This window comes from Bubalus kerabau, chromosome 4 (genome assembly GCF_029407905.1).
Source record: "Bubalus kerabau isolate K-KA32 ecotype Philippines breed swamp buffalo chromosome 4, PCC_UOA_SB_1v2, whole genome shotgun sequence".
NCBI classification, from domain to species: Eukaryota; Metazoa; Chordata; class Mammalia; order Artiodactyla; family Bovidae; genus Bubalus; species Bubalus kerabau.
In genome coordinates, this window is record NC_073627.1 from 27,245,997 (window position 1) to 27,258,357 (window position 12,361).

Below are 12,361 nucleotides of genomic sequence, written 5' to 3' on the forward strand. Positions count from 1 at the left end.
GAGCCCCATTTCCTATTCATTCAATAAGCACTGATCAGGCACCCCTGTGTTTTTTTCTTTACTGCAGCACTGGAGTGGCAGAGAGGAGGGGAGGGATACAGACAGGATTCTTCCAAAGGTGAGACTGAAGCAAGTGAAAGCATCAGAAGTGCTAAGCAAATGCCCAGCCAACCCACATCCAGGGTGCAAGTAGGCACCAAGGAGGCTGGGGGCCAGGGGGCAGGACTAGCACATTGAGTTCTGCCCTCTTCATTGAGCATGTGCTGTATGCAGGGTGTGATGGGTGAGAGGGTTAGGGATATGGAGAGGTGACCCTGAATGGCAGACACATCTGGGGTTACCTCCAGCACAGCTGTGCAGAGTTCACTGAATTCGTGGTCTGTCTTCCCATCCTGGAAGCAGCTGGAAGAAACTGTTGGGTCCACTTCCCAGAGGATCCTCTGCCAAACCCTATAGTCTCTTTTATGACAGGCTGCTCTGCTCCTGTAAGCTGCTGCTCATTCCCTCTTTTTTGACATTCCCCACACACCAGTTTATCAAAGTCCAGAGGCCATTACCTGGGAAAGGGGCAAAAACGGATGGTCCTGAGCTCCCATCTGCAGACCCTGGAGTGGGACCTGGTATCTGCATGTGTACAGTTGCCTCAGCCTCGCACACTCATGTGAGAGCCCCACTGCTTCTGTTGCTTCTGGGATCAGGCCACAAACCCTCCTTGCGCCTGGCTGCCAGGTTCTGCCCTCTGCCCACCCCTTAAATCCATCCAAGCCCCTTGTTCTACTTGCACATCCACACTCCCAGTACCCCAGGATAGACTCTGTTCTGCCTTTGGTTGGCTAACAGCACCCAGACTTGACTTGACCAAAGCCAACCCCCATTGCCCTGGAACCAACCTGCCTCCCCACCGCTGGTAATGCCCACCTCAGAGAGCATCCTGCCTACTGCCCAAGGCAGAGACTTGGTTATCAGACTTGACTCCCTGTCTCCCTTCCTCCCTTATTTCGGCAACAACTCAATCCTGATCTGCCTCCCCAGCATGTTTCCAGTCTCCCCATCTCTCTCACCCCAGATTGCATTTATCCCCTAGATGGTTCCCTCCAGAGTGCTAGTCTTTCCTCTTTCCTGTGAATTCTCCAAAACGTTCTAAAATGCAAATCTGACTATAATTACCAGCCCCTCCTTAAAACCCTTCAAAGTATTTTCAAGGTCCTAACCCCCTTGACCCACAGGAAATACCTTGGGTCAGCTGGTCCCAGCTTCCTGCTCCAACTTCCTCCCCTCCCCTCTGAGCTCCAGTAACAGCAAACTGCTTCTGGCTCTAGCCTCCAGATCTTAAGACCATTCATTCGTCCTTTGGCACCACCTCCTCCAGGAAGCCATCCCTTTCCCCCCACACGCACATGGTCCTTGGAGTATCTGTACTGACTGCTGGAAGGATCTTTCTACTCACCACACTGAATTATAATCATTGATTTTCATGTCTCAGTTCCATACTAGCCAGTGAGATCCTTGAGGGCAGGGATGGAGTTCCATTCATCTGTGTATCCCACCCCCTGGCCTGGTACCTGGCACCAAGGACAGGCTTGGCCAATGGTTGATGGATGAATGAGGAGTGGAAACTTGAACGAAGAGAGTCAGGAAGGACTGAGAGGGCAGTGAGGGCAAGCCTGGCAGGAGGCTCAGCCAGAGCAAATGTGTGGGCAGTAGAAAAGAGCTTCCCTTTACTGCACACCATGACTGCCCGCCAGCCATCGTGCCTGTGCTTTGCTTGCACACTCTGTCTCATTCAGTTCTTGCAACAACAGATCAGGAACCTGGCTTCAGAGAACCAAAGCAACCTGCCCAAGGTCACACAGCCAGGCCCGGAATGGAATCCAGGACTGTCTGGCCTGAAAATCTGTGCTCTTTCTGCTGGGTCACACTGCTCTCCTGGGGATAGGACCTTCTGGAGATGGACAAGGAGTGGGCCCAGCTACGCCTCTGCCTAGCTGAGCGCCGGAACCAGCTGCCCACGCTCAGGCCGACAGCTTCTTCCTTCCAGCCGGACCAGAGGCTCAGAGGCCAGACAAAGATTTATCTGTTCCTTCTTCCCCTGGCTTTGGTGGGGTGAGGGGTGGTCTTTGATTAGACATGCACACCCCCTACCACCACCAGAGAAGGGCTGCTGTCTCCTGTACTGCCCAGGGTGCCTGGGGAATGCAGGGGGCCCCGTGACGCTGTCTGGGTTCTGCAGAATCTGTCTCCCTCATCGCACTTGGCCCAGGCTGATATTAAGATTCATCTGCATTCCCCATGCACCCGCCTGGCAGATGGTGGGGGAGGAGGCTGGGTGCGTGCTGGGGGCTGCAGCCAGAGACCAAGCTGGGCCTCGAGGGCCACAGCAGAGTGCCCACCCACCCTGCCCCATGGCCCGAGCCCAGGCTAGGGCCACTCCAAATGCTGGGGTACCTTCTCAGCCTCACAGCCTCTGCAAAGTGCTGGGTGCTGGGACTTGACCTTTGATTTTTCTAAGGACTAAAGGGGCCCTGCAATTCCAGGAAGACAACGTGGAGATGTGGGGCAATGGGGGATGGGCCCCAATTTGCAATCTCGAATGAGGGTCTTTTTCTTCCTTCTTGCCCTGGAGGTTTGCAGAAACCTGAGACAGAGACCCTGCTGGCATAGGAGCCCCACATCCCAGCCTGTGACTCCCTGGATCACAGGAAGGACAGAGTGAAGAATGGAGGTATAGCCTCCAGGGGACTTGCTCACCTCACGTCTCAGCTTCTCAGGAGGCTTACCCCTGACCACAGCTCCAGATATCCAGCCTGGCCCCTAGCTGCCTTTTCATCCCAAGACTCCAGTCAAGTTTCCTGTCCCAGAGACTGGACTGAGAGGTACTGGGGGGAGGTGGGGAGGGTTATCCCAGCCCCTCTGAGTAAAGCAGAAGAGGACAGGAATTGATATTATAACCAAAGGAGTACAGGCTAGACACCCAGAAGAACTTCCCCCAGCACAAAAGCAAGTCCTGCAGACAGAAGTGGACTTTGGGCTGTGGAGTCAGGTTACAATAAGGAAGACCTTCTTTTCTGGCTCTCTTGTAATGGGGTTTGGGGAAAATAATCTTTTCAAATTCCAGGTCTCTTGGGGTTCAGGGCAGGGCAGCAGATTCTCAGTGCTCCTTACCAGGAACAGAGGCCCTGCTCAGGGTTGGAATTAGTAGGGTCCCTATCCCCGAGGTCACCACCCTGCCTCGCGGAGTAAACTCCGCCCCCAAATCCTGCCCCTGCGTCCTAAATCCCCGGGTTGCGGGCCGGCAGGGGAGGAGTTAACTCCGGAGGTACCGGCTGGGCTCACAGTACCTGCCGCCGCCGCCGCCGCCGCCGGTGGTGGGAGGGACGAGGAAGCGGGAGCCGCCTGGGCGCCAGGAGCGCTCCAGTCTGGCCGGAGGCAGCGCGGATAGCGGCGGCGGGGCTTGGCGCGGCCAGGGGCGTCCGCCAGGGGGCGCGCCGCGACGGGACGGGAGGGGCCATCTGGCCTGGGGAATTAGCTCTGGGGCGAGCGCGCGCGCGGGTCCCCAACACATCTGGGCGAGAGCGACGCCGCTGGAATCGAGGGGGCATATCTGGAGCCGCGGAGCCACCGCGCAGCTGGGGCCCTTCGAGGCGGTCGGGGCGCACATCTGGGGCCGCGAGAGGGGGCCGCGCCGCGTGCAGCTGGACCAGGGGAGGGGGCGGCGACTGCACAGCTGGACCGAAGGGGGCGGGGTCGGTCCTGGGCTGCTGGCCGCGCGGAGGGCCGCCAGGGGCCGGGGGACTGGAGCATGGGACGGCGCGCCTGAAAGAGCGAGCAGGGGTGAGGAAGGGCCTGGGACCCTGAAGGGAACAGACGCGAGGAAGGGGCACGAGAGCAAAGGAGGAAGATGCAACTGACTCGCTGCTGCTTCGTGTTCCTAGTGCAGGGCAGCCTCTATCTGGTGAGTGATCCGCGGGGAGCGGCGCGGAGGGGCGGGGGCCGGGAGGACTGGGGGAGAGCGCGGGAAGCTTCCGAGCCCGAAAACTTTCTCCCTTCCCCCCAGCATCCCGGGGATGGAGGGGAAGCCTCGAGGCTGGGGGAGAGGGCGGGTCCGAGGCCGGAGACTGTACAGGAAGGGTTAATAGGGGCGGGGAGAGGGTGCTGGGCTGGCCCACCTACTCGGCCGCTGGTGGCGGGAGGTGCGACGGGCACGAGGGAAAATGCCCGCAGACGTCGCCAAGGGTCATTTGACCTCTTCCCGGGCCCCGGGCCGTGCGGAAGGGTAGTGGAGGGTGGCTGTGGAGCTGATGACCTGCTAGGGTAGGGGGTATGGGCTCTTCCGTGACCTCGGGGACGCGGAGGGACCCGGAGGGCCCCGCGCTCCGGGGCCCCCAGCGCACTAGCTGGCCCAGGCGGGGGGTGGCCCCCGCGTCCCTCGCTCCCGCCTTCCCTCCCGCTCCCTCCCTCCTCGCCTGTTGTTTTCCTCTCCTCTCCCGGCTGCGCGCAGCCCGAGCCCCACAGGACCTGGGCAGGCGGCTCCCGCCCTGGGCGCTCGCGGCAGCTGAGCGGAGCGCCCGAAGCCCGCTCCCCGTGCGCTCGCTCGCGCCTTCCTGGCTGCCCAGGACGCGGGGAATCCACACCAGACCCCAGCTCAGGGCGCGAATCCCCGCCGACCGACCGCCACCTACCAATCCTGTCGTGGAGAAGCCTCAGACCCACATCTGGGTCTTCTCAAAACAATAATCCCCTTTGCCATTGTGTGGAAGAACCCTTCCCTTGTCACATCTCCCCCTAGGGCCCTTCTCTTCATCCTCCAGCCATTTAGCTGTGACCTCCCCGCCCGCTCCCCCGCCCCCTCAGGGTTAAGTACACGCACACCTCTTCTGCCTTGACCCCAGCCCCGCGGCCCTCCCCTCCTGCTGTCCCTCTGCCCCACCCTTGGGTCCTGGCAGGCAGGGACACCGCGCACAACCACAGACATGACCAGGGCCAGAACAGAGGACATGAAAACCCCGAACCCCTTTGTAGCCGTGAGTATGACAGCCTCAGGCATTCCACATCCTTATCCCAGGTCCCAGCAAATCCAGATGCTGCCCAGCTGTGAGCTGGTACACCTGGTGCTGGTTATGAGACACAGAGGGCCTTTCTTGAAAAGCTGAGCATACCCACGCCAGGCAGCTGTCCTCAGGGAACCTGGTCCATTCCCCGGTGCCCTCCTGAGCTGTCCTGTGTTTGAGCTTGTCAGTCTGTCCTACTGGCTCTCCCCACAGCTTCTTCAAGAAGCCTCCCCAGATGTTGCCTGTCAGTAGAGTGGATGCAGCAGAGGCCAACCGAGCCTCCGCAGAGCTTTCCAGAGATCCCAGAAGAGGGTAGGGTTTGGATAAAACTCCCGAAGAAGGACCCATCTGGTCCGAGAGCCTGGGAGTATGGTGGATTAGGAGGACTGACCCTGAAGGACTTAGTCTTCTAGTGATGTAAACTGTGAGTCAGGGGTCCCCATCTGTGAAATGGGAGTAAGAAGAACTCCCTCCTAGGATGTCGTATCCTGGCACGTTGTCATCAGTGGAGTTTGGTCATCCTGGTTATGGAACTCACCCAGGTCTCCCTCAAATCCTCCCATTAAAACCTAAACCGCATTAGTACTTGAGAGAGAACTTCACTGGGTTCTGTTTTCTTTTCCATCATCTGTTGGTTTTCTTTGCCTCTGAGGGTAGAAACTCTCCCAGTGTAGGAATGCTGTCTCATTCAACAGACTAGAAAGTTCCCAAAGGTAAGGGCTGTACCTCCCCTGTCAAACGAGGGGCTCTCTCAGCAGAGAGATGGAGCACCCCTACCTGACTCGGGGCTCTTTGAAGGCAGACAGTGTACCGCCCCCGTTAGCCTGGGAATATCACAGAGGCGGAGGCTGTATCTCTCCTAGACGACAACCGCTCTGTCAACAGAGGGCTGTACTTCTGTGGTCTGATGAAGGCTCTCCCGAGATCAGGAGCTGGGCCTCCCCCATCAGACTTGGAGCTCTCTTAAGAGTAGAAGCTGTGTAGCTATGCATCCTTGGTCCCTGGAGAGAATTCTCCACTATCCTTCCAGACTTTGAATAGTGGCCAAAGGCAGCACAGTGGCGAGAGGAGCTAGGGGTGACCTGAGTGTCAGAACATGAGATGGAACCATGACACAGGCCAGAATGCACACCCAACCCCCAGTGTAAGTGAGCGATGTGCCGGGGCCCCTCGGCCCCAAGTCAGAGTGGAAGGACAGAGAGAGAGTGCTGGTGGTAGGGAGTGGTGGACCGGAACTCCTGAGTCCTCAGAAGGAAGACCCAGGTGCTCACTCTCCTCCCAACTCCCTCCGCAGGTCATCTGCGGCCAGGATGACGGTCCGCCAGGCTCAGAGGACCCTGAGCATGATGACTCTGAGAGCCAGGCCCGGCCCCGGATGCCTCGGAAGCGGGGCCACATGTCCCCTAAGTCTCGCCACATGGCCAACTCTACTCTCCTAGGACTGCTGGCTCCACCTGGGGAGGCATGGGGGGTCCTTGGGCAGCCCCCCAGTCGCCCAAACCACAGCCCCCCGCCGTCAGCCAAAGTGAAGAAAATCTTTGGCTGGGGTGATTTCTACTCCAACATCAAGACGGTAGCCCTGAACCTGCTGGTCACGGGGAAGATCGTGGACCACGGCAACGGGACCTTCAGTGTCCACTTCCGACACAATGCCACAGGCCAGGGCAATATCTCCATCAGCCTTGTGCCCCCCAGTAAAGCTGTAGAGTTCCACCAGGAGCAGCAGATCTTCATTGAAGCCAAGGCTTCCAAAATCTTCAACTGCCGGATGGAGTGGGAGAAGGTGGAACGGGGCCGCCGGATTTCGCTCTGCACCCACGACCCAGCCAAGACCTGCTCCCGAGACCACGCTCAGAGCTCGGCCACCTGGAGCTGCTCCCAGCCCTTCAAAGTCGTCTGCGTCTACATCGCCTTCTACAGCACGGACTACAGGCTAGTCCAGAAGGTGTGCCCGGATTACAACTACCACAGCGATACTCCCTACTACCCCTCTGGGTGACCCTGGGCAGGCCACAAAGGGCAGGCCAGGGCTGGAAGGACAGGCCTGCCCACACAGGAAGCCATCTGTCTGGATACTGGGCAGGGAAGGGAAGGGGCCTCAGGCAGGGAGCTCCAGGGTGGAGAGGAGGAGAGGCCAAATGTGGCCAGAACCGGGTCTCAGGTGGTGGGGAAGGGGTCGTAAGTGCTGGCCCTAACCTGAGGCTGTGGAGTGAGCAGGACACAGGAGCACTGGCCGAGGAGTGGGTTCTCTGGGTGGCCTCACAGGGCTTTCCTACTGAGCGACAGAAAGATGCCAGGTCCAGGAAGCCCCTGGGGCAGACAGACCAATAGTTATTGAGAGGAGCCTGAAATCTTGGCTCCCTCCTTGCCATCCTGAGAAAGAAGAGCAATGAGGAGATTATTTCATCAATGTGGTCCGAGTGAGCAATGCAGGATGGTTGAGCTGGGGCGTCCTGGCCGCCAGCAGCAGGAACTCTCCAGCCCCACCCAGGGGGCAGCCCTGAGCCCTCATCCTGGACTGTGGTCTGAGCTCGGCTTGAGGCGGAAGTGGTGACCCTTGGAGTCTTTGATGTTTTGGCAGAGAGGGAACCTGCTCCTAGCCAGGCCTCCCCTTTCCAAAATCGCTTCTCTTGCCATTCCTCCCCACCCCACCCTCGAGCTGAAGTACCCCTCTGTCCGTAAGACAAGGACGATTGCGATTCTCCCGGCACCAAGGCCACAGGTGGAAGCCACCCGTGAGCCACGTGTTCCTCCCCCGTCCTGCCCCTGCTGGCTCCTCTGGGAGTGACCTTATCCAGCAAGTGACCCTTTCACAGCCAGCCTCGCCCATCAGCCCAGGGCCCGCCTGGATAAAGATGCTGCCTCCCTCGTGGCCTGCTCGGGGCGGGCGAGGCCACACTGTGGTGGGCGTGCTGGACCTGTCCCGTAGTGTCTGTCTGTGGGGGTGGGGGTGGGGGGTGGGGTTTGTGAAATCACCTGATGGTCAACTTGTGTGTGCAGACTCTTGTTCACCGAGCAGGGAATAAAGCTTTCCTGGATATCGGACTCCGAGTTGTTGGGGACAGGGGGTGGGGGGAGGGCCCCGGGTGCCCAGTGTCTGGCCGGCGTCTCTCAGAAGACAGCAGGACATTTCCTGAGGCCGGAGCTGCAGGGCTCCAACAGCTGCTGGAGCTGATGCTCCAGGGCTTCCCTCCCCGCCCCTGCCTAGCCCCGGAAGCTGGGCAGATGCTGGGTGGGCCTGGCGTTTGCCAAGCACCTGGGGAGGAAGAACTAGCAGGCAGGTGGGCCACACAGGGTGGGTGATCCTGGTCACCTTCCTGGGTCACCGTTTGGGTGGGCCCACTGGGGTACCAACGCTCTGTCAATATTTGCTCTGTGGCTTTGGGTAAGTCCACTGTCCTCTGGTTCTCTTCTCATTCTTTATAAAATGAGGAGCTTGCCCAGCCCAGAGGTTCTCAAATGTGGGTGGGCTTCTGAACCAAGAGGGATGTTAAAGCACAGACTTCTGAGTTCTACCCCAGAGTTTCTAATTCAGCAGGTCTGGAGCGCAGCCTCAGGATTTGCCTTTCTAACGAGTAGCGAATGCCCAGGTAGACACTGATGCTTCCGGCCCAGGGACCACACTTTGAGGGCCGCACACATGTCCTCCGAGTCCCTTTCTGGCTCTGGCTCCCTGAGACGAGGAGACACTGCCAAGGCTCTCTCCTGGTTGTGATTTCCAGCGGCTCCTCCTGCGGAAGTCTCCTGGGAAGGGTCCCATCAGAGAATCAGGGGTATTGGGTTTTCAGTCTAACACACTTGGGGAGGAACAGGCCGGGGTGTGGGGGGAGGACAGTAGGGGCTTGGAAGCAGCCATCCCTGTGCTCTGGCCCACAGCAGGGCACATCTGGGAGTCAGCTGGGCCCTTTGGGGCTCCATGAGGGGAAGGCAGGAGCCAAGATCGTGGTCTGCTCTCCTGGGAGGGCGGCACGCAGGCCTCCTGCATCCCTTGCGGCCAGGTCGCCAGAGTGAGGAGAGTCCTAGGGTGCTCTGGCCACCCCCAGCCTATCTCCCTTGCCCAGCAGCACACAGCACAGACTATGCCCTCACAGCACAGACAGAGCTTGTGGGGCCATAGAAGCCACGTTGCTGTCGCCCCAGGTTGTAGGAAGTGACCCAGGAAGGGCAAGTGACTGGAGCCCACGCTCCCATCCCAGCCTCTTCCCCACCCACCCGCCACACTGTGCTTCCCAGGGCATCTCTCCTCAGCAGAGATTTGAGAGCTCCTCCATGCCTCCCACTCCCTTTCCACTATGGGGACAGGGGCCTGGCCTTGCCCTTGGGGGTCTGGGCTTGCTGGATTCTGCTGCATTGTCCCACCTGTGGACTCACACTGGACACTGACCCTGAGCAGCTCCGTCAGCCCTGTGGCTGTGCTGGGCTCCTTCCCCATCTAGCCTGGCTGAACTGTCAGCAGGGCCGGGGGCACTCTGACCCAACCCCTCCAGCTCCTCTCCTCCTGCGGAGAGCCAGATGCTGCCGACAGCTGGAGGGCTGGCCTGCCTGGCACACATTCCGCCTGCACAGGGGGTGGGTTCATTTTAATAACTTCATTTCACCCGTGCGCACACTCTGCTGCCTCATCCCTCCTTTTCCACCTTCCCAGTAACCGGCGGCTCCTCTCAGTTAAGATCTTGCTAACAGATTTCCTCCCGAATCATAATTCTTTTGAAATAGTCCTTGTGCCCTACTGATCTTGCTATCGCCAGATACTTCTGCCTCCCCTCCCCCAATCCCCACAAAGGGTAGGACATTAAGCATCTGGCTATGAAGGTGCCAACCTTTGCCCCCTTGATGAGCAATGCCTAGGGCATCTGCCAAGGAGATGAGATGGACCCCCAGTTCCCAGCAAGTGCTTGGACCACTCATGCCATTCAAAACTCACAGGAGAGCAAACTCTTCAGGAACAAACCTGTCTCCTGTCCCAGAGAGAAGCTCCAGGTGCCTATCTTTGCCTACACCCTGCCGCCGCTGCCTGCTCTTCTTGCGGCCCTGCTCTCCAATCTGCTCAACTTGGCTGGGGAGCTGGCCAAAGGCAGGGGCCTTATCGCCTCCATTTGAGTGGAGCCTCTGGGACAAGCCCTCCAGACAGGGGGCTTTTTGGGGACATGACTTGTAAATCCCCACCAGCCTGGGGAGACCCTGGGGCCAGGGTCTGTACCTCCCAGGTCAGACTGAAGAGCTTCTGACGCCAGGATTTGTGCCTCCCTCATCAGACTGGAGTCTCTTTGAGAGCAAGAAATGCAGTATCAATGCAGCAGGGAAAGCTTGTTCTTTTTTAAGTATTGGAACAGCTGGAGGTGGCCTCTGCTCTCATCCTGGTGCACATCTGGGCAAGCAACCCCTCCTGGGCCTCAGCATCCCCATCTCTAATGGGGTGAACCTTCCCAGTGGTCTGTGAAGCTAATAAGAGGGAATATATGTCAACTGGCAGTGATGGTGAGTCGTCCTTTCGGTGAAGCTTAAGGCAAAAGCAAATGGGTGCCTGGGTCCCTCCTCCCTCCTCTCTCCACCCTTCCTCCTTACCCTCTTCCCAGGGATGAGCAAGCAGGAACTGAGTCACCCTCTTTCCCATCCTTGGCAGGAATGCTGGTGACCTTGCATATGGCAGACTTCTGTGGTGAGGCCCATTGCTCAGAGATGAATGAGGTGGTAGGTGGGTAGGGAATCTGGGGAAAGGTATGTTTGGGGGTGGAGTGACCAAGTTCTGGATTATCAAGGGGGTATGTGTAGGGGGTTGTGGGAGACACAGTGAACCAGTTGCTCTGTGCTGGGAAGTGATCCAATGTCAAGGTTGGGAATAGGAGAGAGAAATGTTACTTCCAAAGGCTCTGAGTCCTCTGGTACCACCAGGAAAACCAGGGGCTGGGTGATGGGTGAGGAGAGGGACCACTAGCCCCATTAGTTGGAGCCAAGATTGGCTTCGGGCAGCACTTGCCCATTATACCAAAGTCCTGGAGAGGCAGCTGCCACAGTTTCCAAGGCACAATGCCACAGGAGACTGGCACTCAGCTGGGCGCTTGGTTCTGGTTCCACAGGAGCCTGGTTTCCTGTTGGTCTGCCAAACTCAAAGGCTGACCTGATAACAATCCAAGCCAAGGTGTCTCATTCAAAGCCTCCCAGTTCGTCTCAGAGCCACTTGGCTAGATGGTCCCAAAGGAACAAACTAGCTCCTCCTGAACCACAGAGGAGGAGTGGTTCAGGAATGAACTGCCAACATGACAGTTGCAGAAAGATGTATCTGGACCCCACTTCTGAGTCTGTAATTTACTAGCTGGGTGCCCTGGACAAATGACACAATCTCCCAGAGCCTCCTTATGTGAATATCTAGGGGTCTACCTTCCTTGGAACATTGTTGGGAAGATTAAATGAGTTGCTCAACAAATGTTACTTTCTCCTGTTTGTTTCTGGATATGGGTTTGTGTTCACTTCAGCCTTACTCCTAGTGTGGAGACGTGAAAAGGTCCCAGGCTGGAGGTAGGAGACTTGGGTACCCATAATGCATGTGGCAGAGACCACTAATATTTATTTCCCCTTTCTACATATTAATAGTAATAGAATTCTCCATTTTTACCTGGGCAGTTGGAGGCCTGAAAAAACAACAACAACAATAACTTCATTTCACTGCTTCTCTTGCACCTAGATGTGGCCATGTGACTTAGATCTAGCACATGACATGTAAGCCAGTTATTTGGCAACTTCCAAAAATCTTAAGGCTTTGCCCCTTCTTCTTTATTTCATCCTGCTGCCTGGAATATATATGTGATTGCTGAAACTCTAACTGTCATCTTAGACCAAGAGGGATAAGAGCCATACCCTAGAAGTGGCAGACCAATGAGCTGGAAGAAGATGCTGATTCCTGAAAATTTTGTGGAATAGAAATATCATATCAGGGGCTTCTCTAATGGCTCAGAGCTAGAGACTCTGCCCATCAATGCAGGAGACACAGGTTCGATCCCTGGTCCAGGAAGATCCCACATGCCACAGAGCAGAGCAACTAAGCTACTGAGCCTGTGCTCTAGAGCGCATGTGCTGCAACTGCTGAAGCCTGCGTGCCCTAGAGCCTGTGCTCCACGACAAGCCGCTGCAACGAGAAGCCCACTTACTGCAGCTAGAGAGGCGCCCCCGCTCACCACAACTAGAGAAAAGCCTACACATCAATGAAGATCCAGCGCAGCCAAATAAATAAATAATTTTTAAAAAGAAATATCATACCAGTCCTAGGCTTCTACCTTCAGACTTTTATGTAAGAGAAAAATCAAAATTTTATCTTA

At 57.3% G+C, this 12,361-nt stretch overlaps 1 protein-coding gene across 1 annotated transcript; it reads left to right on the forward strand.

Annotated features, from left to right (window-relative positions):
* The first annotated feature begins 3,798 nt into the window (after nucleotides 1-3,798).
* On the forward strand, nucleotides 3,799-7,748 carry NXPH3 (neurexophilin 3). The gene is made up of 2 exons (XM_055579997.1): nucleotides 3,799-3,952; nucleotides 6,343-7,748. The coding sequence occupies exons 1-2, from the start codon at nucleotides 3,899-3,901 to the stop codon at nucleotides 7,045-7,047; spliced, it is 759 nt and encodes a 252-aa protein (XP_055435972.1). The 5' UTR covers nucleotides 3,799-3,898; the 3' UTR covers nucleotides 7,048-7,748.
* The last annotated feature ends 4,613 nt before the right edge of the window (nucleotides 7,749-12,361 follow it).

Coding starts and splice junctions, on each gene's coding strand:
- NXPH3 (XM_055579997.1), top strand. CDS start 3,899: ATGCAACTGACTCGCTGCTGCTTCGTGTTCCTAGTGCAGGGCAGCCTC. Junction 3,953..6,342: donor TGCAGGGCAGCCTCTATCTG/GTGAGTGATCCG, acceptor CTCCCTCCGCAG/GTCATCTGCGGCCAGGATGA.